A 22,689-nucleotide genomic window follows, 5' to 3' on the forward strand; every position below is an offset into this window, starting at 1 on the left:
ATTTTCAAAAAAGGATCGAGAGGGGAACCGGGCAACTATAGACCTGTTAGTCTTACGTCTGTCCCTGGCAAGATGGTTGAAGCACTGATCAAGGATAGCATAGTCCGGCACTTGGACGCATACGACTTGATGAAACCCAGTCAACATGGATTCAGGAAAGGGAAATCATGTTTGACTAATTTACTCCAATTTTTCGAGACCGTGAACGAGCAAATTGATAGTGGGAAGCCGGTGGACATAATATACTTGGACTTCCAGAAAGCGTTCGACAAAGTTCCACACGAAAGACTTCTCAGGAAACTACAAAGTCATGGCATAGAGGGGGATATACAAAGATGGATAGGCAAATGGCTGGAAAACCGAAAGCAGAGAGTGGGCATAAATGGGAAGTTCTCCGACTGGGAGAAAGTGACTAGTGGTGTACCCCAGGGCTCGGTACTTGGGCCGATCCTTTTTAATATTTATATCAATGACCTGGAGGAAGGAACATCCAGTGAGATCATCAAGTTTGCAGACGATACAAAACTATGCGGGCAATCAGATCGCAGGAGGATCGAGAGAAACTCCAGAGCGACTTGTGTCGGTTAGAAACATGGGCGGAGAAATGGCAGATGAAGTTCAATGTGGAGAAATGCAAGGTAATGCATTTAGGCAATAAAAATAAGGAATACGAGTATACAATGTCAGGTGCAACTCTGGGGAAGAGTGAACAAGAAAAGGACCTGGGTGTACTGATAGATAGGACCCTGAAGCCGTCGGCACAATGCGCGGCAGCGGCAAAGAAGGCAAATAGAATGTTGGGCATGATAAAGAAAGGAATCTCGAGTAGATCAGAGAAAGTTATAATGCCGCTTTATAGGGCAATGGTCAGACCACACTTGGAATACTGTGTCCAACATTGGTCCCCCTACCTAAAGAAGGATATAAAGCTGCTGGAGAGGGTGCAGAGACGAGCAACAAAACTGGTGAAGGGTATGGAGAAACTGGAATACGAGGACAGACTTATAACACTAGGATTGTTCTCCCTTGAGAAAAGGAGACTGCGTGGGGATATGATCGAGACCTTCAAAATACTGAAAGGAATCGACAAAATAGAGCAGAGAAGATTATTTACATTGTCCAATTTGACACGGACTAGAGGACATGTAATGAAGCTGAGGGGGGACAGGTTCAGGACTAATGTCAGGAAGTTCTGCTTTACTCAGAGAGTGGTTGACACCTGGAATGCTCTCCCAGAGGAGATTATGACAGAATCGACCATCCTAGGCTTCAAGAGCAAACTAGATGCATATCTCCTTAAGAGAGGCATATAAGGATTTGATGGACTATAAATTACGCCAGGTGTACACCTGGCAGGGCCTCCGCGTGTGCGGATCGCCGGACTTGATGGACCGAAGGTCTGATCCGGAGAAGGCAGTTCTTATGTTCTTATGTTCTTATGATGCACCAACGGTTACACACCACTTTGGCCTGAGCTCACATAATTTGGAAAAACCAATTTCAGTTCCGTATTTGTTACAGTACGCCACGTACAGCTCTTTTAAATTACACAACAGCAGCCGCTTTTGCTTTTGTACTTTTAAACCATTGAGGCGGACTGAAATGCAATCTTTTTTGCCAGGACATATTCTGCTGAATTCATCGTCTTCGTAAAAATCTTGAACTCTATTTGCAATTTCTTTTGGAAGGGACTTGCCAATTTTTGCATCAGGTATAGAACAAATGCCTTTCTCTTTCTTTACTTTTTGGGCTGTTCTGACCATGCGCTCTGAAACGCCAAACTTCATTGCTGTTTCCTTTATTGACCAACTTTTTGGGGCCATCGTCAATAATTGAACTTTCATTGACCTGTTGGATATTGCAATTTTCGTTTTCATTTCTACAGACTGACGAGACGGCCCAATTTCTTCAGCTGAAACTCCAGCAGCAGATGTAATCTTCCTGGCTATCACATTCTGCACACGTTCAATTTTTCGTATCACATATCCGGCTTTATCTCTACTAGCTAACCTTCGAATTTTCAATGGAGAGGTTCCTAAAGCAGTCAAGCTTTGATCAACTGCATCGGAGATGCTGATATCAAAATCGTCTGAAGATGAAGATGCTGCAGTAGCTTCACTCATTGAAACGTATTGGGCTTTGCACCTACTGCAAAGTTTCTGACCTGGCTTGATATTTATTTTTGCCACTTTTCTAAAATCATTAGACATGGCAAGATCGACTTTTAACAATCCACTTTGAACAATGTGATTTTTCTTTTCAAATGGACTACAACACGATGTTTGCTTTAATTCGTATTTGTCGAGATACTTTGCTTTGTGGTGGAGGCAGATTTGGTCTTTATCCATCAGTTCAACTTCAGAGCGCCGAGTGATAAGCAATTTTTCATCGGTTGACAAATTATGTAAAAAAATGAGCCCACATTTTTTAGAATAAAATGTGCCGTCATGACACTTTGACAACAATTTTTGCCCAATGGCACAGTCTGGCAGAAAAGGATTATTATTAGTCGATTTGTTGGCATCCATTTTAAACTGAATTAATAATAATGTGGATCTGAAAAAGAAAACAAGTTGTAATTTGTGATCTGCATGCAACAAAATTATCACCTCAATTTCTAGTTAGGAATAATCATTAATTAAGAACACTATAATTGTACCCAAAGCTTGAGTAAAAATAAACAGGGAAAAACAGTGTGAAAAGTGACATAATTATAAGTTGAAACGTAGGCCGTTGCCATGGTGACATCTCCCAACTTTGTCCCCCTTTTTCGGGCATTGTTAACCTGCGTTGAAAAATGAAGCCCACTTTTCTAGGGGGTTTGAAATATGCTCTTTCTAATGAGACTGATTTGAAAGAGTTTCTGAAAGGTATTTTTCTGTAAAAGCAGGCTGAAAATACCCTATTTTTGGCCTTTTTACACAAATTAGCAACTTTACACTTAATTTGTAAACTAATGGAAAGAGTTTGGAGGTTGAAATTGTACTTTTGAAAACAACGTTGTACTGAGACATGCGCCAAATTTCGCATTTATTACTCAATTATTGTGGGAGCTAAGTAATGTCAAACTTTGACTTTTTTTGGAGCACTAATTTTTTCGGCCAAGTTTACTGTAATTCAGCCATTCACTCAGTGCTCGACAAAAATTATTATTGGTAACACTGAATAGAGCTCCAAAAGTTGTGCAGGGTAGCTAAGTTTCAGTTTTTTTGAAAACATAGCTCGTGAGATATTGTGTCTCAAAGTTGTCAGAATGTCACTGTCGTACTGTATGTCATTGCAGTATGGGGTCAAAGAAATGGCTATATCTCCACGAATATTCCACAGGCAAAACTAAAACTTTACCAAAGTTAGTTTGATACATGTGGGACTTTGTGCATAAAGTTTTATCAAAATCCGTGATGGTCATGCAGGGAGCCCTTGATCACTTGACATGGAATAACCCGTTGGTGCAAATTTGATGCTATGCAAATTAACCCTCCCTGCTTACAGTGAAGGAGTAGGAGTGGGGAAGGGGGTTGGCCCACGACCTGGAACGCTATGAAAGTTACCCCTCCCTGCTCACGGTGAAGGAGTAGGGTAGGGGTGTCCAACCTTTTGGCTTCCCTGGGCCACATTGGACAAAAAAATTTTGTGGGGCCGCACAAACACCAACACTAGCAGATGAGCAAAAAAAAAAAAAAGGCTGAGCAGGTCCCAAATTTGCAATCACTAATATAGAAGATGTACGTATCTAATAATAAACCTTCATTAAAGGGACACTGTGGAGAGGAACCCAAAAAAGCAGTAATTCTTACCCTGACTGAGTGATCCTCCACGTACACCGCTGACAGTAGGAGCAGCCACAGGCTTCCGCATCCCCACTCTGATGAGCAGAGATGCGCGTTCCTGGTTCTCCCATTCACTTCTATTACAGCTATGGTGAGCCTCTTCAGAGGTGAGCCTCATCAGAACGGGGATGCTGAATCAGCTGTCAGCAGCGCACGTGGAGGATCATTTAATCAGGGTAAATATTACTGCTTTTTTAGGCCTCTTCCCTGCCCCCCCCCTCCCTTGGTTTTCATGTATGCATGAAAGCAGGGGCAGCTTGAGGATATTGCCTTTGGCTGCAAAGCTTGGAGATTTTGAGTTGCCAGACTGGAGGAAGATGTCTTCAGTTGGCAGGGCTTGGGAATCTCCACTAGCTCAAGTATTTATAAATTGCACTCAGGCAGGGAGAAACTTTGGTGCCCCTCCACTAATTTTGGGCTCCAGTCCCTCCCCCAAATCAGCTATATATGACTACGCAACTGAATACAAAAATAATTGTGATGCACATATTCCAAAGCTAACATATTCCAGTTAATAAATTCATAATAAAACAATTTTTTCTACCTTATTGTCTGGATGTTTTGTTTTTCCATCATCTTGCTCCCAGTTTCTCTTTCTGCTTTTTGTCGATCTTCTACCAATTCTCTTTCCAATGTCTGCTGTCCAGTTTTTCTCCTCTTCTCAATACTGTTCCATTCTTTCCTTATGCCTATCTCCAACGTATTGATTTTTCCCTTTCAGCCTTCTTAACTTTTTCTCTTTTTTGCCTCTGTCCACTCAAATCTTGCCTTCTTTCTCACCCTTCTTCTTTATAAATGTTCAGCTACCTCTCAATTCTCCATCTTCTCTCAGTACCTATCTCTCCCATTTCCCATCTCACTCCTTTCCCAGCCTCCTATTTCCTTCTATCTACTCCCCATTACCATATTTCTACCACTGTACTCACTGCTCTCTCACTCATCTTGTCATTTCCCTTTTGACCTCATCCACATGGCTCACCATTTTCAGAACCCCCCTCCCTCTCTCCACAGGTCAGGCTGTAACTCCCTGTCCCTTTCTTTCCATCTCCTGCCTAGCATCTTATCCCAGCTCTCTTCTCTCCTGCCCTCCCATGGGTCCATCTCTCCTCCTCTATCTCCATGGTCCAACATTTTGCTCCCTCTCTTTTCTGTTTTCTTCTTCCCTCCCCCTTTGATGCTGAACAGTGAAATGGAGGAGAAAAAAAGAGAGATGCTGCATCTCTGCCTTCCATCCACAGACCTAACATTTCTCCCTCCTTCCCATCCCAAGATCCAACTTCTCTCCCTTTCTCTTCCCAACTGACCCCATCCCATCTCTCCCCCTGCCTGCCTGCCTCCCTTCCCCAGGTCCACTATTTCTTCCTTTCTCTTCCCAACAGTTCTCCCTTCAAATATCTTTTTCCCTCTTCCTCTACACCAATGTTATAAATTCTGTGCAGGGTATCAGGATTATGCAGGTAAGATGAACTAGACCATTTCTAGAATGCTTTTGAAGAGTTATCAAATGTATCTATAATTGATCTGGATCTCTAGAGCAGTGTTCCTCAACCTTTTTGACACCTATGGACCGGCGGAAATAAAATAATTATTTGTGGACCGGCACCAGTCCACTCAATCTCTGCCCCTAAACCCGCCCCCATAATAGTACTAATTGTAACACCATTTGTTCCATTCATTTTTCATATAAACACATAATATAATTGTATTAACAACACATAATGCTTAACCACAAAATTAAAATACACAAAGCACACCGTATGCTTTTTAATATTCATTCCTAAAACAGATAACCCCATTCAAATGCAGGACCAAAAACTAAAAGTACTAATATTTACAAACAAACCCTAAGATGCAAGACTCTACAAGCAGTACAATCCCAGACGAAAAGAAACACATGCATTTCTTCCTGAACAGACAAATCAATAATTACATTTTAAAAAACCAGACAAATCAATCACTAAATAAAAAAAATAAAAGCATTTCCCCTACCGTTGTTGTCTCTCTCCCTCCATGTGCCTTGCCTTCTGGCCTGCCCCCCGGTGTTATCTTTGGGCCGGTCCACTTTGTGATCAATGCAGCATCTTCGGGTCGGCTCCCTGAGTGCTGCATTGCACAAAGCTGTGGGCAGCAGCTCCTCGCATGCATCCCACGCCTCATCTGGAAGCCTTCCCTCTGACGTTGCGATGTCAGAGAGAAGGCTTCCGGTTCAAGCGCAGGCCGCGTGGAGGAGCCTTTTCCCATGGCTTTGTGCACTGCAGCACTCAGGAAGCTGGCCCGAAGACGCCGCGTTGATCGCACTGTGGACTGGCGGCTGAAGAACGCTGTCTTGGGCCCGATGGATGTGCCGGCCCTGTGAATCGGCAGAAAATTTCTGCAGACTGGCACAGGTCCACGGACTGGTGGTTGAAGAACACTGCTCTAGAGCACCTGGTTTTAGGCATTTCCACCAGCTGTGTGCAGTGAACTTTTATCCCTCTACATGAGGAACTATCCTCTGGGAATAATTTTTAGTCTTCTTCCTTTGGGATAGAATGATTGTCATTCAAACAGTCATAGCTGCCAGAGCAGAAATTAGAAATAAATTTAAAGAAATGGGTCTGTTCCCATTTTGTACTGTATATGAAGGTTTCAATCCCTTATACAAAGTTCTGAGTTTATTCAAGACCTCATATATAAAATACCCCAAAATACTCACCAATTTCACCAATTAATAATTCAGAAACTCCAGTCAGAGTCTCAGGACTCCTACAGTCACTTTGGTTCTTGGGACACATTTTTATTTGCAAGCCGCGCACCAATTCTCTTCCCTGTCTTTACTCCAACCCGTGGCCTGACAAGGAGTTTTGTGCGGCCCAGCTTCTCTCTCCCTCCGGCGGTAGTTTTCTGGCCAGCTCCCTTCTGCAGTCGGCTGCGGGTGGCGTTGGCGTCTCGCGCAATTCATGGCTGATTCGGAAGCCTTCTCTCTGACGTTGTGATGTCAGAGGGAATGCTTCTGACACAGCCACAGATCGCGCACGTGAGGAGCCGACTGCAGAAGGGAGCCGCGGGTTGGACACCCCTGGAGTAGAGACGGGAAAGAGGATTGGTGCGTGGCTTGCAAAAAAAAAAAAAAATGTGTTCCAAGAACTTGGAACTTGGTTGAGATACTAGTTTTGTGGCAAACTCCAACTTTGCTCTGTGGATGTTGGGTTCTACCCCCCACCCCCAGAATATTCAGCTTGGTTGAATCTCAGTGCTGCTCCGTTCTTCAGGATTTAATTGCTGAGTTCTGCTCCGTCTTTGGATATAGAGCACAGTGGCTTTTCTGGACTGGGGGAGGAGCATGTTGCTTCTTTAGCTTCTGGATATTGTGCATGGTTCCATCTATGGCTGTGGAGTATGGTGGCATTGGAGGGCTCTTGGCTTCAGGTATGGCTCCATCTCTGGATGAAGGGAACTTTTATTTCTCTGGAGCAGAGATGTTGGGTAAAGTTCCATATTGGGCTGTGGAGCGCAGTCTCCTCTTCAGACCCTGGATGAGCTGCATGTTCTTTCTCCGACTTCTGGATGGAAAGCGCGGCTTCATCTTTGGAGGTTGACCACAGTTGCTTCTTGGATCTTGTGGCTCCATCTCTTGATGTGGAACTTGGCTCTTTTTCTGGGAGTGGTGTGCAACTCCATCCCTGTCTATATCAGCTGACTTCTCTGGTTTTAGAGCGCAATGCCTCCTTCATTAGGTTTAACACCTTTAGTCCTGGTTGTTGAAGCTTCGCTTCATTTAATGAAGTGGGCCACAGCCAGAGAGGGCACTATCCTGGCTCAGGAGCGTGCTTCTGCTTCTTACTCTAGGGAAGAACTCCCTGCTAGTAATAGCTGCAGCTCTCAGGCAGCTATGGGACTTCTCTGGCATTTAGAGTCCAGCTCCCTCTTGGGAGCTGTGTCTCAGGTCTCTCGCTTAGGCTTGGAGCCATCCTAAGCCTCAGGTTTCAGGCTGTCCTCTTCCTTGGTTGAGGTTCATCCCTCCGTACTGGGGTGCTGCTCCCTTTCTGTTCACATTGCCCCCTAGGGCCTGGGGGTTGGGTGTAGGCCTTGTTCATAGGGGTGCCAAGACCCTTCTTTAGTTTGGATATACTACGATTCTATTGGGTATTCTATTCACCTACATTTATGGTTGGGCATCAGCTTGACAGGTCAAGCTCTCCATTGCTGAGTCAAACAGCGTTCATTCCTTAGGCAGCACTATCTAGCTCCGCTGGTTTTCCACATTGTTAGCTCTTTGGCTCTACATGCCCTTGGCGGTTGCCAGACACTCGTTCCTCTGCACGACTGCCCTCTTAGAAGTTCCTGAGTTAGGGGCCCTTCGACTGGCTCTTGATCCAGACTGTTTTTGCTGGAAGGATGTTGTTTCCTTTCGACCTAGAGATAGCAATGTCTGTTCTCTTCCCTCGCTCTCAGCTGCGGCGTCATACCTTGGTTCCCATCAGTTTGTGGTCATGCCTGTTTGCAGGGTAGGCTAGGCCTTCAGCTTTCCAGGGGCCAGGCCATGTCCTCATACGATACTGCTTCTGGCTTAGTTTGGCCTTTTGCATTCCCTGTTCCATCTCTTAGGGATAGTGCTCTCACTCTTGGTGGCCATTCCACCTTGGGTATTTCTTTCCAGTTCGGCTACCCTTTGTTTTCTCAGGTTACCATGTGTGGGGTACCGGAGGGCTCAGTGGCATCTGCTGTGCCCTTGGCTTCTATATCTTGCTTTTTGTCCTGCCCTTCCGAGGACTGCTTTGCTACATCCTACTTGTCTGGATTCATATACTGCTGATGACAAGGAAGGAAAAATTGTTTTACCTGATAATTTTCTTTCCTTTAGTCACAGCAGATGAATCCAGAGCCTCACTCTCTCTGTGTTTCATTTTTTCTCTTCCCTAGGTTTTGGGCCTTCTGGTGGAATTGTGTGGACTTAGGGTCTGCCTCACCTCTCGGAACTCTAAGGAGGGTGTTCGGGACTTAGTTGTTTCAAGGTTGGTCCTTCTGCTTTGTTACAAGAAATACTGGATAGCCAGTGAGCTTACCATCTTATATGACAGAGCTCAGTTTGACTCTCTGTCCCCCTGTTGGTGGATGGACATAACCCACTCATCTGGATTCATCTACATGACTAAAGAAAATTATCAGATAAGACATAATTTTTCCTTCCTTCAGAAAGTCATTTGCCTATTCAATGTGAATCAGAAGATTTCCTTGTCTGCCTTTCTAGATCCGAGATTAAGATGTTCTATCCAAAAGACATGAAATTAGGGGAGAACCAACAAAAAAGTAGAAAAAGGAAACTTTGAAGTCAAGATGTCAAATACAATGTTAACTTTTTTTTAAATTATTATAACAAGTCTACATAAAACAAATCTCCCCAAACAATAGGAGTTCAGAAGAACAACTCGACAGTGCCATGTTTTGGTGCAACTGCCTGCTTCAGGAGTCACAATAATCTGAATGGTTCTAAACACAAGCATCTGTCGATAGGAGGGGGGGGGGGCATTAAATAATTTTCAAAAGGAACATAAGAATTGCCGCTGCTGGGTAAGACCAGTGGTCCATCATGCCCAGAAGTCCGCTCACGCGGTGGCCCTCTGGTAGTTATCGGTATAAATGCTCTCCTTACTAAAACACTCTAAACTTAGTAGGTTCAGTGTTATACACTAAATCTCTTTAGAGTGTTCAGCAGGGAAAGTTTTATGTAGACCTATTGTCTTTTTTGTTTTTAATTATAAACTTTGTTTTTCTCATTCTTTGACTCCAGGGTTTCCTTTCTACTTTTTGTTGGTTCTTCCTTAAGAGCATGCCTTACTGAGTCAGACTAGTGGCCATCTGGCCCAGTATCTTGTTCCCAACAGGGGCCTATCCAGGTCATAGTACCTGGCAGAAACCCAAATAGTAGCAACTTTCCATTCTACCGATCCAGAGCAAGCAGTGGCTTCCCCCATATCTGTCTTAATAGCAGACTATAAACTTTTCCTCCAGGAACTTGTCCAAACCTTTCTTAAACTTAGCTACACTAACTGATGTAACCATATCCTCTGGCAATGAATTCCAGAGCTTAACTATTCTTTTGATTAAAAAAATATTTCCTTCTATTTGTTTTAAAAGTATTCCCATGTAATTTCATTGTGTCCCCTGGTTTTTGTACTTTTGGAAAGGGTGAAAAATCGATTGACTGTTACCCATTCTACACCACTCGACATTTTGTAGACCTCAATCATATCTCACCTTAGCCATCTCTTTTCCAAGCTAAAGAGCCCCGACCTCTTTAGTCTTTCCTCGTACAAGAGGACCAAAACTGTGCACAATACTCATGGAGCAATACTGAGGCATTATAATATTCTCAATCTTATTTACTATCCCTTTCCTAATAATTCCTAGCATCCTGTTTGCTTTTTTTGCCACAGCCGCACACTGGGCAGAAGATCTCAGCGTAGTGTCTACAATGACACCCAAATCTTTTTCTTGGGTGCCGACTCCTAAGATGGACCCTAGATAAGGTAATTATGATTTGGATTATTCTTTCTGATGTGCATCACTTTGCATTTGTCCACATTAAATTTCATCTGCCATTTGGATACCCAGTCTTCCAATTTCCTATGGTCTTCTGCAATTTTTCACAGTCCTTGTATGTTTTGACAACTCTAATTAGTTTTACCATACTATAGTGTTTCTTCTGTTACATCTACTCTGGAGTCATTACAGCAGGTCTTTCAATCCAACCCACGAACCGGGTGTTGCAGAAATCCAACACCTTTTTCTCTCCTCTGCTCCTCCCTCTTGGCAGAGGAGTACAGAGCTCCTTGCAGTTTTCATTTCTGCAAGCGAACCATGCAGAAGTCTTTCTGATCTGCTCTGCTTCATTTTTTGCTTAAAATTTGTTTTTATTTGGTGGCCCTAGTACCTGGAGACCATTTGGAGGTTCCCTGCCTGAGAAAAATTGCAGTCCCTTGACGCCAGACTGCTGTTCCACAGGGCAAGCTTTGTGTGGACTTATAGAGCCAGCCTGCTTTGTGACGCCTTCAGAGCTCAGGGTCCGTCTCTGTCCCCCTGGGAGCGTGCATGCCTTCTGATCTTGTCAGGTTTAAGCTCAGGATGAATGCACCCTGTGTAACAGCCCTCGAAGTATCGGGGCACAGGTGGTGTTTTCTCGGCCCTGGTTACGTGGAGAGGTTCCATGGGGGTGGAGATTTCAGTCTGTCTGACCTACAGCCTGAAGATTGTGCTGTTTAGAGAAAAGCTGAGGCAGAAAACCCTTTTCCTTCACTTCAGTTGCATTGGCAGAGCTGACAGGCAGGCACTTCGGAGACTGTACGTACAGCCCCATTACTTCCTATGGGAGAATCGGGGGAGGGGGAGTCTGAAAATGGGATTTTTAGTCGTTTTTGAGGATGGGGGGTCATATATCCCACCCCCAAAAGCCCCAAATCGTCAGGTTTTGACCTTCTGGAAATTCTCCCCAAGGCATTTTAAGTGAACTTTCTGGCAGAAGAAGCCATCTTGGATTTTTAGCAATTTAATTTTAAACTTCAAATTTCTGCCTCACAACCCCTCAATTTTGTTGGAAATCATTAGGGATGGACTCCTCCACCAATGTAGATGTGAATTCATGTGTGGAATATGCTGGACTACCAGCGAAGGAGCATCCTTGTACCACGTGCCGCACTGCGTGAGGGGAAAGGGCGGGAGCTTTGAGCTTCAGGGTCCTGCAGGGCTAAGGAGTTAGGTCCTCCAGGGATGAGGAATTAGGCAGAAAATCTCACCCTATGCCAGTTTCTGGTGGTGATACAAAACACAGATTTAGAGTCCGAGGAGCTTTCACAGGCCTTTATTGGGTTTCGCAAGGAGCTGATGCCAACCCCAATATGTGGCTTTTCCCAGAATTTGTTCAGCTCATGTGGAGAACATATCTCATGGACCCAACCCACGCTGCGCAGCCAATGAGCACGGCACTGGTTTCTGTAAGGGCCTTCCCTTGGGGGGGGGGGGTCCTGTTTGAGCTCCCTGTTCCCCTGTCATCATGGATCTGGACGGTCTGCTCTGGCAAGCTGATTCTGTGGATACTGTATCCACCTTGGATGTCCTGGAAATTTGCGGTACGGTTATCCAGTTAGTCTCCAAGAGCCCTGATGTGGGTGGTGATACCTCTGTTCATTGGCTGCTTATGTCGGCATCTGTCCATAGTTTTATAGTGGACGTCATAAAGGACCTGAACTTGGTGGCTCAGCCCTCCATGTCTCAATGTACCATCATGAGTCATTCTAATACCCAGATGTTCTTTTTCCCCATCACATCCTGATCTCACTACTGTGGTTATGGAGCAATGGGAAACTCCAAAGAGTTCCTTTTGGCTGTCTTAAGACCATGACTAAATTTTGTCGCATGGCTCCAGATTTTCAGCAGCTCTTTGATAAGCTGAAGGTGGATTTGGTGGCTCAGGTGACCAAGCACACTGCCCTCCCGCTTGAAGGAGTTATGCTTAAGGATTCTCAGGATTGCAGGATAGACCTGGTTCAGAGGAAGCTTTTTGAGGTGTTTTCTTCGGGTATTAAGGCTGTTGTAGCTGCTTCCTCGTGCTTGTAACACAAAGTTGCACCACGTGTTCCTTCAGTGGAAGACAACGCTTCCCCCTAGTGCTGGAAGTAGTTGACTATGTAGCTGATGCCTTGTATGACCTTATTTGGGTATTAAGCAAGGTTTCAGCTTATGCTGTTTCAGCTCGCAGAACACTTGATCTGCTACTGGGCTGGAGGTTCACCTTCTAAGGCGACCCTCAGCAGGCTTCCTTTCAAGGCTCAAAGGCTTTTTGGTAAAAAAGCAGCTCCTCTGCCACCGGGAGCTGCCTGCACATCTCTTCCGACCTCGGGCCGCGTGGGAGCCCTGCTCCGCCCCCCGAAACCCCAGCGTTTTGCCTGCCTTACTCTAAAAGCAGCTCCTCTGCCACCGGGAGCTGCCTGCACATCTCTTCCGACCTCGGGCCGCGTGGGAGCCCTGCTCCGCCCCCCGAAACCCCAGCGTTTTGCCTGCCTTACTCTAAAAGCAGCTCCTCTGCCACCGGGAGCTGCCTGCACATCTCTTCCGACCTCGGGCCGCGTGGGAGCCCTGCTCCGCCCCCCGAAACCCCAGCGCTTTGCCTGCCTTCCTCTGTTTGGTTTTTACTTTAATTACACTCTCGGGCAGCTCCATTGAATCCGGAGCTACCCCATCACTGTCCGACCCTCCGGCTGCAGGGACGAAGCTTCGGGACGCGTGGGAGTCCAGCTCCGCCTCCCGAAACCCCCTGCAACCAAGCTCTCTCCAGCGCTACTCTACAGGGCAGCACCATCGATACCGGGAGCTGCCCCAACGCGAGACTCGTCCCTCAGCTGCAGAGAGAGAACCTCGGGCCGCGTGGGAGTCCAGCTCCGTCACCCGAGGCCTCCAGCGGCTTAACCTTTGTTTGGTTTTTACATTAATTACTTTGTTTGGTTTTTACATTAATTACTTTGTTTGGTTATTACGTTAATTACACTCTCGGGCAGCTCCATTGAATCCGGAGCTACCCCATCACTGTCTGACCCTCCGGCTGCAGGGACGAAGCTTCGGGACGCGTGGGAGTCCAGCTCCGCCTCCCGAAACCCCCTGCAACCAAGCTCTCTCCAGCGCTACTCTACAGGGCAGCACCATCGATACCGGGAGCTGCACCAACGCGAGACTTGTCCCTCAGCTGCAGAGAGAGAACCTCGGGCCGCGTGGGAGTCCAGCTCCGTCACCCAAGGCCACCTGCAGCTCAAACTTCTTGATCTTATTCCTATCAAGTCTCACCACACCTGTCAAGTTTCATCCTACCCTAGTCCACAATCACTACTCAACCCTGACTCTGTACACTGTTTAAATCCACCAAGGATTACCTGTTTTTCTTCAACTGTTTCTCCGCCCCCCCCCCCCCCCGATCCAGCAGGAGGACATTTTACCATAAAAAAACCAGCGCACAGCACCAACACGAGCCAGCCAGATCGGGCCGGCGTGGGAGCCCTGCTCCGCCCCCCCCTGATCCAGCAGGAGGACTTTTTACCTTAAAAAAGCCAGCGCACAACACCAACTCGAGCCAGCCAGATCGGGCCGGTGTGGGAGCCCTGCTCCGCCCCCCCCAATCCAGCCGGAGGACATATTACATTTAAAAACGACCCAGCGCACCACTTCACAGAAGCCAGCCAGATCGGGCCAGCGTGGGAGCCCTGCTCCGCCCCCCCGAACCAGACATAAAAAATGAAGCTCTCCCTGCACACACACACACTAGCCACCCTTTTGATAATCCTCCTCATTTCTAGTTGGAAAGCAGCAGCAAACAACTTACCCACCACTACCACATCCTCCAGTACAACCAACTTCCAACTTCCCAACAGAAGAATACTCACATCAAGAAACTCGAACCACCACGCCAGCACTCAACACTCCATCACTGTTACCTGGAGAAGAAGATCAACACTTCCGAAAACAAAATCTCATCCATCTCCCACAACACTCATATACCCGGAAACAACTCACACTCCCCAGACTGACACGACCTCCCTTACATGTGCCTATGTTAACATCAGAGCACTAGGACCCAAAACAGAAAACATAAAAAATTGGATAAAAACAGAAAAACTTGACTGCCTATTCCTCACTGAAACCTGGTTAACCTCAGACACAGACCCTAGAATAAAAGAAGTATGCCCGCCAGGATACAAAATAACAGTAACCTGCAGAGAGAAAAAAAGAGGAGGAGGACTAGCAATAATATTCAAGAACTCCCTAACTCTAAACATACTTGAGAAAACATCCACTCCACAAATGGATTTCCTAGCGTGTCAACTCACAAACCCAACACTAAAAAACTCTCTAAACTGCTTGCTTTGCTACATAACACCAGGAAACTGGACCACAGTGAGACCTGAATTTGAAAACTTCATCTACCAAAACTCACTAACAGCTGAATATAACCTCATCCTAGGAGACCTAAACCTACACCTAGAAGACACAACCTCCACACCAGCAAATAACTGTCTATCCTTCCTCAATGCCTTATCCTTCCAGATCCTAAACCCACAAACCACTCATGAAAAAGGTCATCAACTGGACATTGCTGCATTCATGTCTCACCAACCATCCAATCCAGCAATCCAAACTCCTAACGGAACATGGTCCCCATCCCTATGGTCAGACCACTACATTTATAACTTCAACATCAATTGGACCAAGACCAAACACACACCTCAATCAAAAAAAAACCACATATACCTCACGCAAACATATCGACCCAACCATTTTCTGGTCAAAGGTAGACGAAACTATCCAAGACTGCGACCCAAAAAACTTCATCTCCCACTGGAAAAATGTATCCACCAACATCCTTGATGATCTGGCACCCCTACAAACCAAAACCAGAACCAGAAGGAAATCAGACCAATGGTTTGATAATGAATTACTCCAACTCAAAAGACAGTGTAGAAGATTAGAAAGAAAATGGAGAAAAAAGAACCAAGATCAAACAAAAACCGATTGGAAAAAAATCAACAAACAATACAAAAATCTACTAAAAGATAAGAGGAAAAGCTACTATACTAATCTCATAGGCACGGAAACCCAAGATTCCAAAAAAATATTCCAAATCCTGAAAGAATTAACAGACACCAAACCATACACTACCTCCTCGAACACACCTCCACCATCACCCACCCTCTTAGCAGAACACTTCAAGAACAAAATCACCAACACCAGAGCCACACTCATCCTAAACCCATCCCATCAAAATCCAATCACAATCCACCCTACAGGAAAAGAGGCAATCGCAGCAGACAGAATTTGGACTCAATTCCCTAACATACAATGGTCAGAATTCAACAAATGCTACAAAAAATACAGCCATGCCTCCTGTGACCTCAACCATTGCCCCTCATATCTCCTTACCACCTCTAGTGTAAAATTCCGCACCATAACTCTACAATGGATCCAATTCACGCTCACAGAAGGCACATTCCCTGCTGACCTCAGCGAAATTGTCATCACCCCAATCCAAAAAGACCCAAAAGCACCACAAAACCTCCCATCTAACTTCAGACCTATAGCCTCAATTCCGCTATATGTCAAAATTATAGAAGGCCTAGTAGCCAAACTACTCACCAATTACATAGAGGACCATAACCTACTCCACCCCATGCAATCAGGCTTCAGAACAAACTTCAGCACAGAGACACTACTAGGCTCCCTTATGGATACCGTCAGACAACAACTTAGTACAGGGAAAAAAATGCTACTCATACAACTGGACCTATCGGCGGCATTCGACCTAGTAGACCACAACATCCTTCTACAGATCTTAGATGCAATAGGCATCTCAGATAAAGTATACTCCTGGTTTGAAGGATTCCTAAAACTCAGAACCTACAGTGTAAAATCAAACAAAGAAAAGTCAGAATCCTGGTCAAACCCCTGCGGCGTACCACAAGGATCTCCACTATCCCCCACCCTCTTCAATCTCTACACTGCTTCTCTAGGAACGCATCTGGACAATCTAGGCATAACCTCCTATAGTTATGCGGATGACATCACCATCCTCGTCCCATATGACCATTCTAAACCTATCATGACAGACAAACTTCACCAAACACTTGAAGCAGTCACAACCTGGATGAAAAATCACAAACTTAAACTCAACCAAGACAAAACCAAATTCATCCTCCTAGAAAATGACAAGATCCAAACCACAACCAACCTAGACATAAACGCAACCAAATATCCCATCCAAACCACCATAAAACTACTAGGCATGACCATAGACAGATGCTGCACAATGCAACCGCAAATAAACAAAACAATTCAAAAATCTTTCGCAATCATGAGAAACCTGAGACAAGTCCGAAAATTCTTTGAAAGAACACAATTCCAACTTATAGTACAATCACTAATACTAGGTATATTGGACTACTGTAACATACTCTTCCTTCCATGTCCTGCAACTACGATAAAACAACTCCAAACAATCCAAAATACAGCTTTGAGACTCATCTTCTCATTGAAAAAACATGACCACATCACTGAAGCCTTCATCAACTCACACTGGCTCCCAATCCAAGAAAGAATCCATTTCAAATTCTACTGCATATTATTTAAAACCCTACACGGAGACAGCCCATCATACCTGAACAATCGCCTCATCCAAGCACCCAGTACCAGACACAGAAAAACGCACTCCCCATTCATACCCCCCCCAATCAAAGAAGTAAAAAGAACAAAACTACACGACGGCCTCCTAGCCACTCAAGCCGCAAGACTGGACAACCAGATCTCCAACCTTCTGATGACCACCCCAGACTATAAGACATTCAGAAAAGAAATAAAAACCACACTTTTCAAGAAATTCCTGAAACAGCAATAACAACACGACCTCTAAATGCTCTTAAGATCTACAACTTACCTCTCTAGATAATCATTGTAATTCTGTCCTTTTTAAATTAACCTTTTGTAATCCGCCTTGAACCGCAAGGTAATGGCGGAATAGAAACCCCTAATGTAATGTAATGTAATGTAATGTAAGGGACTGGATGACTTGATGGCCAGTGTGCCGTACCATCATCCTAAGTTCTTTCCAGATAACAAGCCTCTGCATGTTTCTGGAGGAGGTCGTGGCAATTTTCATCCTTCCCGCAGGTTTCACCAAGGCTCCTTGGGTTCGTCTGGACAGAGATTTTCCCCAAACTACAGACACTATTCCAACCCTAGACACAAACAGGCTTCGGGTTCTCATGCCATCACCACCTCTAAGAAGTCACAATGACGCCATGGTCTCAGCCGTGTCTCCTTGCATTAGAGGAGGGCTGATGATGTTCTTACAGATATGGGAGCAAATTTCCTCAGACAAATGGGTGCTGAACATCAGATGGGAGGGACACGAGATAGACTTCTTCCGCCTTTCTCCAGATTTATTTTCAGCGGGAAGGCTGGAGAAAGCACTGAACGTTGGGGCAACTCTGCAGCATCTCTTGGACATTCAGGCTGTAGAACCTATTCCCGAAAGTGATTTGGGCTCCAGCAGATACTCCTTATACTTCATTGTGCCAAAGAAAGGCTCAGAAGACTGGAGACCCATCCTGGATCTCAAGTCGGTCAACACGTTTCTACGGATTTTGCACTTTCTCATGGAAATGGTACATTCAGTCATTGCGGCGATGGCTCCAAGAGAGTTTTTGGCTTCACTAGATCTGATGGAAGCCTATCTGCATATTCCTGTCTTCCCCAGACACTGGAAATAGCTGAGATTTCACATTCTGTAGCAGCATTTCCAGTTTGCAGCCCTACCCTTCAGATTGGCAACGGCCCCCATACCTTTACCAAAGTGATGGCTGTGGTAGCGACATATCTTCATAGAATATGGGTCCTGATTCATCCATATCTGGATGATTGGTTGATCAGGACACCATCCAGACTGGAGTGCGCGCAGGCGGTGGAGACTGTGGTGTTTCCTGCAGCATTTGGGCTGAATTGTAAACTTCAAGAAAAGCAGCTAATTCCATATGAGACGCTGGATTATCTAGGGGTTCAGTTCGACACGCTCCAAGGCCATGTTTTTCTTCCCAAGCCATGCAAACAGAAGCTCCGGAAACAGATTGAGGATCTTCTGGTGAACCTGAGTTTCACAGCTTAGCGGTATCTGCAGGTTCTGGGATCCATGGAAGCCTCCCTGGAGGTTGTGCCCTGGGCTCGGGCACACATGCAGCTGCTGCAGCAGTCCCTCCTGTCCTGGTGGTCCCTGCAACATCATTCGCTTCAGATACCTCTTTCTTGGATGGAACTGGCATGGAGCAGTCTGCACTGGTGGCTTTAGGGAGCTGCTCTCGACAAGGGAATGCCCCTCAGAATCAAGGAATGGATCACTCTGACGACAGATGCAAGTCTCTTTGGCTGGGGAGCCCATTGCAGGGATTGTTCCATCCAGGGCTGGTGGTCTCTTCCTCAGAGGTGCTGGACGATCAGCTGTCTCAAGCTCAGGGCCGTTTAGCTGGCACTCTGAGATATGCAAAACACCCTAGAAGGCAAGGCAGTGAAGGTGTTTCTTACAGTGCCACAGCAGTGGTGTACATAAATCGACAGGGAGGCACTAGAAGTGCTCCTGTAAGTCAGGAGGCTCGGATGTTGTTCCGGTGGGCAGAAGTTCACCACCTAGCTCTTTCAGTGACATATGTGGCCAGCATAGACAATGTGCAGGCGGATTTTCTCAGTCACCAATTCCTGGACCCAGGAAAGTTGTTGCTCTTGCAGCGAACATTCTGCTTCATTTCAGTCCCTGGGGCAGGCCCTCTATGGACTTGATGGCTTCGGCCAAGAACTCGTAAGCTGAGCACTATTTCAGTCAAAGAAAAGAACAAAGAAGCTTGGGTCTTAGTGCGTTAGTTCAGCCCTGGCCAACTCGGGAGTTCCTTTTTTTTTTCCATCCTGGTCCACAGTGGGGTGGGTTGGGTTGGGTCGTTCACAAAATTGCGAGTCAGCTGGGCCTAGTAGCTTCGGACTGGCCTCATCGCCCGTGGTATGCAGACCTGATTCATCTTCAGTGGGATGAGAAGCTCAAGCTCCTTTATCACTGCCGTCTTAGGCCGGTTCCTATGGAGAATCCCCAGCACTTTGGTCTGCCATGGTTCTTGAGTGCAAGGGCTTGACTTGGAGGCTACTCTGACGTAGTTATTGCCACTCTTTTGAAGTCAAATAAGTCATCTACTCTGGTGGCTTATGTTAAGGCTTAGAAAACTTTCCAGTAGTTTTGTGCTGGAGGCCTGGTGGAGCTGTTATGGGCTCCCATTCCGGTCGTCCTTAGGCTTCTTACAGGCCAATCTAGACAAGGGCCTGGCAGTAGCCTCCTTCAAGGTGCTATTGCCTCAAGGTGCAGGTGGCAGGTCTCTCCTGCTTCAGAGCACACAATGGGTCTTCACTCATAGCTCATTCTGATGTGACTATATTCCTTAGGGGTGTGGTATGTTTATGCCCTCCTCTGCATAGGCACTTTCCTATCTGGAATCTCAATATTGTTTTGAAAGGTCTGACTGAACTTCTTTTGAGTTTCTCAATGAGGCATCTCTTCTGGATCTTACGGTCAAGATGGTTTTCCTCATGCAGTTGTCTCAGCTCAGCATACTTCGGAACTGCAGGCTCTGTCTTGTAGGGATCTCTTTCTTCGGTTCACGAAGGTGGGAGTGTCCTTCCATACGGTTCCTTCCTTTCTTTAGAAAGTGGTTTCTGAGTGTCATATGAACCAGGAGGTTCATCTGTGCTTTTAGTTCCACAGGCTCAGAAAAGAAGGATATGCTGTTGAAGAAAGTAGATGTACGTAGAGTTTTGTTTCACTGTTTGGAGAGGACTAATGACTTTTGTCTCTCAGATCATCTGTCCAGATGGGACAGACCAGCTTCTAGGGCCTCTGTTGCCTTATGGATCAGCATGACCATTTTGTCAACTTACATCGGCTGTGGAAAGCAGCCACCGGTATAGCTCAAAGCCCATTCGACTAGAGGTGTTGTTGCTACATGGGCAGAGTCTAAAGCGGTTAATCCAGTCAAAATCTGTAGCGTGGCTACTTGGTCATCTCTTCATACCTTTACCAGATTTTACAGAGTGGATATGGTGGCTCAGTCTGATGCAGCATTTGGGGCCTCAGTGTTGAGGGCAGGCACCCTAGACGTTCACAGTACACAAAGAAGATATAGAGAGCCTACAAAAAGCAAACAAAGTGAGTAGGTATCAAAGCAATCTATAGAAAGGTGACTTAGATAAAATGTTCTTTATTATGACTTTTCAAATAATGATGGAGGCAATTAGCCGAAACACAGCATGTGTTGAGTCCATTATTTGAAAAGTTATAATAAAGAGCATTTTTGCTTTGCCACCCTAGGCTTTGCCATTGCTTTGGTACGTCACCTGTTGTAGTGACTCTGGATGTAACAGAATGGAAGATTAGGTTCTTACCTTTGGTAATCTTCTTTCTTTTAATCCACAAAGGAGTCATTCCAGCCCGCCCTCAGTCTTCTCTGTGTATTGCATCGCCTACATATTTCTGCCATGGATATTTCTCCTTTCAGGTCTCAGTATCTTCCAGCCAGCAGACAGGAACCTGTGGAGAATCCTTTTGTATATGTGGGCACATATCTTTGCTAAAGGCGTGCTTCCAATTTGTGCTTGTTGCATACGGCAGGTTGGTTCTATGTTCTTGCCTATGTTTTCTATTGCCTGTTTATTAATTTTTCTTTATATTGCAGAGCAGAACAGAACAAAGTTGTATAGCGGGGAGTTCCCCAAGTCCCTTTGATGTCTGTTTTGTTCCAGTCCTCTTTGGTCGTTTTGGGAAGGTACTGCAGGGGTTTCTGTACTCCTCTGCCAAGTGGGAGGAGTAGAGGAAAGAAAAAAGTGTTGGATTTCTGCAACACCTGGTTTGCAGGTTGGAATGAAAGACCTGTTGTAATGACTTCTTTGTGGATTAATAGAAAGAAGATTATCAAAGGTAAGAACCTAATCTTCCATTATATCATGCAAAATTTCAACAAGGATTCAATGAGGTTTATGTATACCCTGTTATTAGGTTCTACAAATATTAACAGATATTCACAATAACTTAATAGTGAAAAATATGTCTTCCAACATTTTCCTGAACTGATAATACGACTCTAATTGTAGCAAACTTAATGGTAGACTATTTCACACTTTTGGTCCTTGATATTCAAAGATATTCATGTAATTGTTTACAGCGAACATAGAGGAGAAGGAAAATTTAAGTTGAAACAATTTTATTGAACAAGCCCCCCCCAAAAAAAAACAGGACAGTGAATACAGTAGAAGATACAACATTTGTTCAAGAATTATACAGTAATTATCCCTCGGTCCAAATAGCCCACCCAACCCCTATTCCCTGCCCCTCGCAACAAAGAACTAGAATATACAAAAGAATAATAAGCTACCAGAAGAACCCAGCACAAGAGATGACTTAAGAAAAGAGTAACCAGCAATTTGGTAGCAAAGAAAGAACAAGTATCCCAGCCCACCTAGTGGAGGAGGCCTGAACAAGACCAAAGCAAAAGCTTGACATTCAGGGCCCTGGACTCTGATGAGCGCTAAGTCCCCCCCACCAAAATAAAAACCCCAAAAAAACCCCAACAGAAAACTAAAACACAGCAAAGAAAGACTGGAACCAAGGCAAACAAACAGACAACACCTCCCCCCCCACCCCACCCCGAAAATACCAAGCTGGGGAAAGGCCAGAGGAGAAGGAAAATTTAATTTAAACTGCTGCATCTATCTTGAATTATTAAAATATCTTGGAATATTAATATAAAAAATTAATCCACTAGTGTTTATTCCATATACAGTGGTACCTCGGTTTACGAGTGCACCAGTTTGCGAGTGTTTTGCAAGACGAGCAAAACATTCGCAAACTTGGTGCCTCGTAAACCGAGCTTACTTCGCTGTAAGAGCGCCCCCCCCCCCGGCGATCCGGCATCCCCCCCCAGCGATCCGGCATCCCCCCGCTCGCATTGCCCCCCCTCCACCGCGATCCTACTTCCCCCCCCCCCCCCGAGCAGTCAATGACACCCTTTACCCGACTTGGCACCAGTGCCGGTGCCCGAAGATCCTCCCTCTTGTGGCGCGGCCTGGGCTGCGCGGTGCGTTGGAGATCCTCCTTCTTCTGGGCTGGGCCGGGCTGGACTGGCTTTGAGCATTTGCGCATGCTGAAAGCCTTCTGGTCTCGCTCTCAGTATTGGAGAGAGCGAGACCAGAAGGCTTTGAGCATGCGCAAATGCTCAAAGCCAGTCCAGCCCAGAAGAAGGAGGATCTCCGACGCACCGCCCAG

At 45.6% G+C, this 22,689-nt stretch overlaps 1 protein-coding gene across 8 annotated transcripts in view; it reads left to right on the top strand.

Moving 5' to 3' along the window:
• Window positions 1-22,689, top strand: part of YTHDF1 (YTH N6-methyladenosine RNA binding protein 1) — a 137,542-nt gene that overhangs the window by 102,203 nt on the left and 12,650 nt on the right. For 6 of the 8 annotated variants that reach the window (XR_004541106.1, XM_033963595.1, XM_033963589.1 and 3 more), the window contains exon 5: window positions 10,247-10,339. The exons of the other annotated variants lie outside the window; for them this stretch is intronic. Coding sequence is in view for 5 of the 6 variants with exons in the window: in XM_033963595.1 (XP_033819486.1) it covers window positions 10,247-10,338 (92 nt within the window). In the remaining variant the exon portion in view is untranslated. The remainder of the gene's footprint in view (window positions 1-10,246; window positions 10,340-22,689) is intronic. 8 annotated transcript variants of the gene reach the window in all.

Source organism: Geotrypetes seraphini, chromosome 11, assembly GCF_902459505.1.
Source record: "Geotrypetes seraphini chromosome 11, aGeoSer1.1, whole genome shotgun sequence".
Lineage (NCBI taxonomy): Eukaryota > Metazoa > Chordata > Amphibia > Gymnophiona > Dermophiidae > Geotrypetes > Geotrypetes seraphini.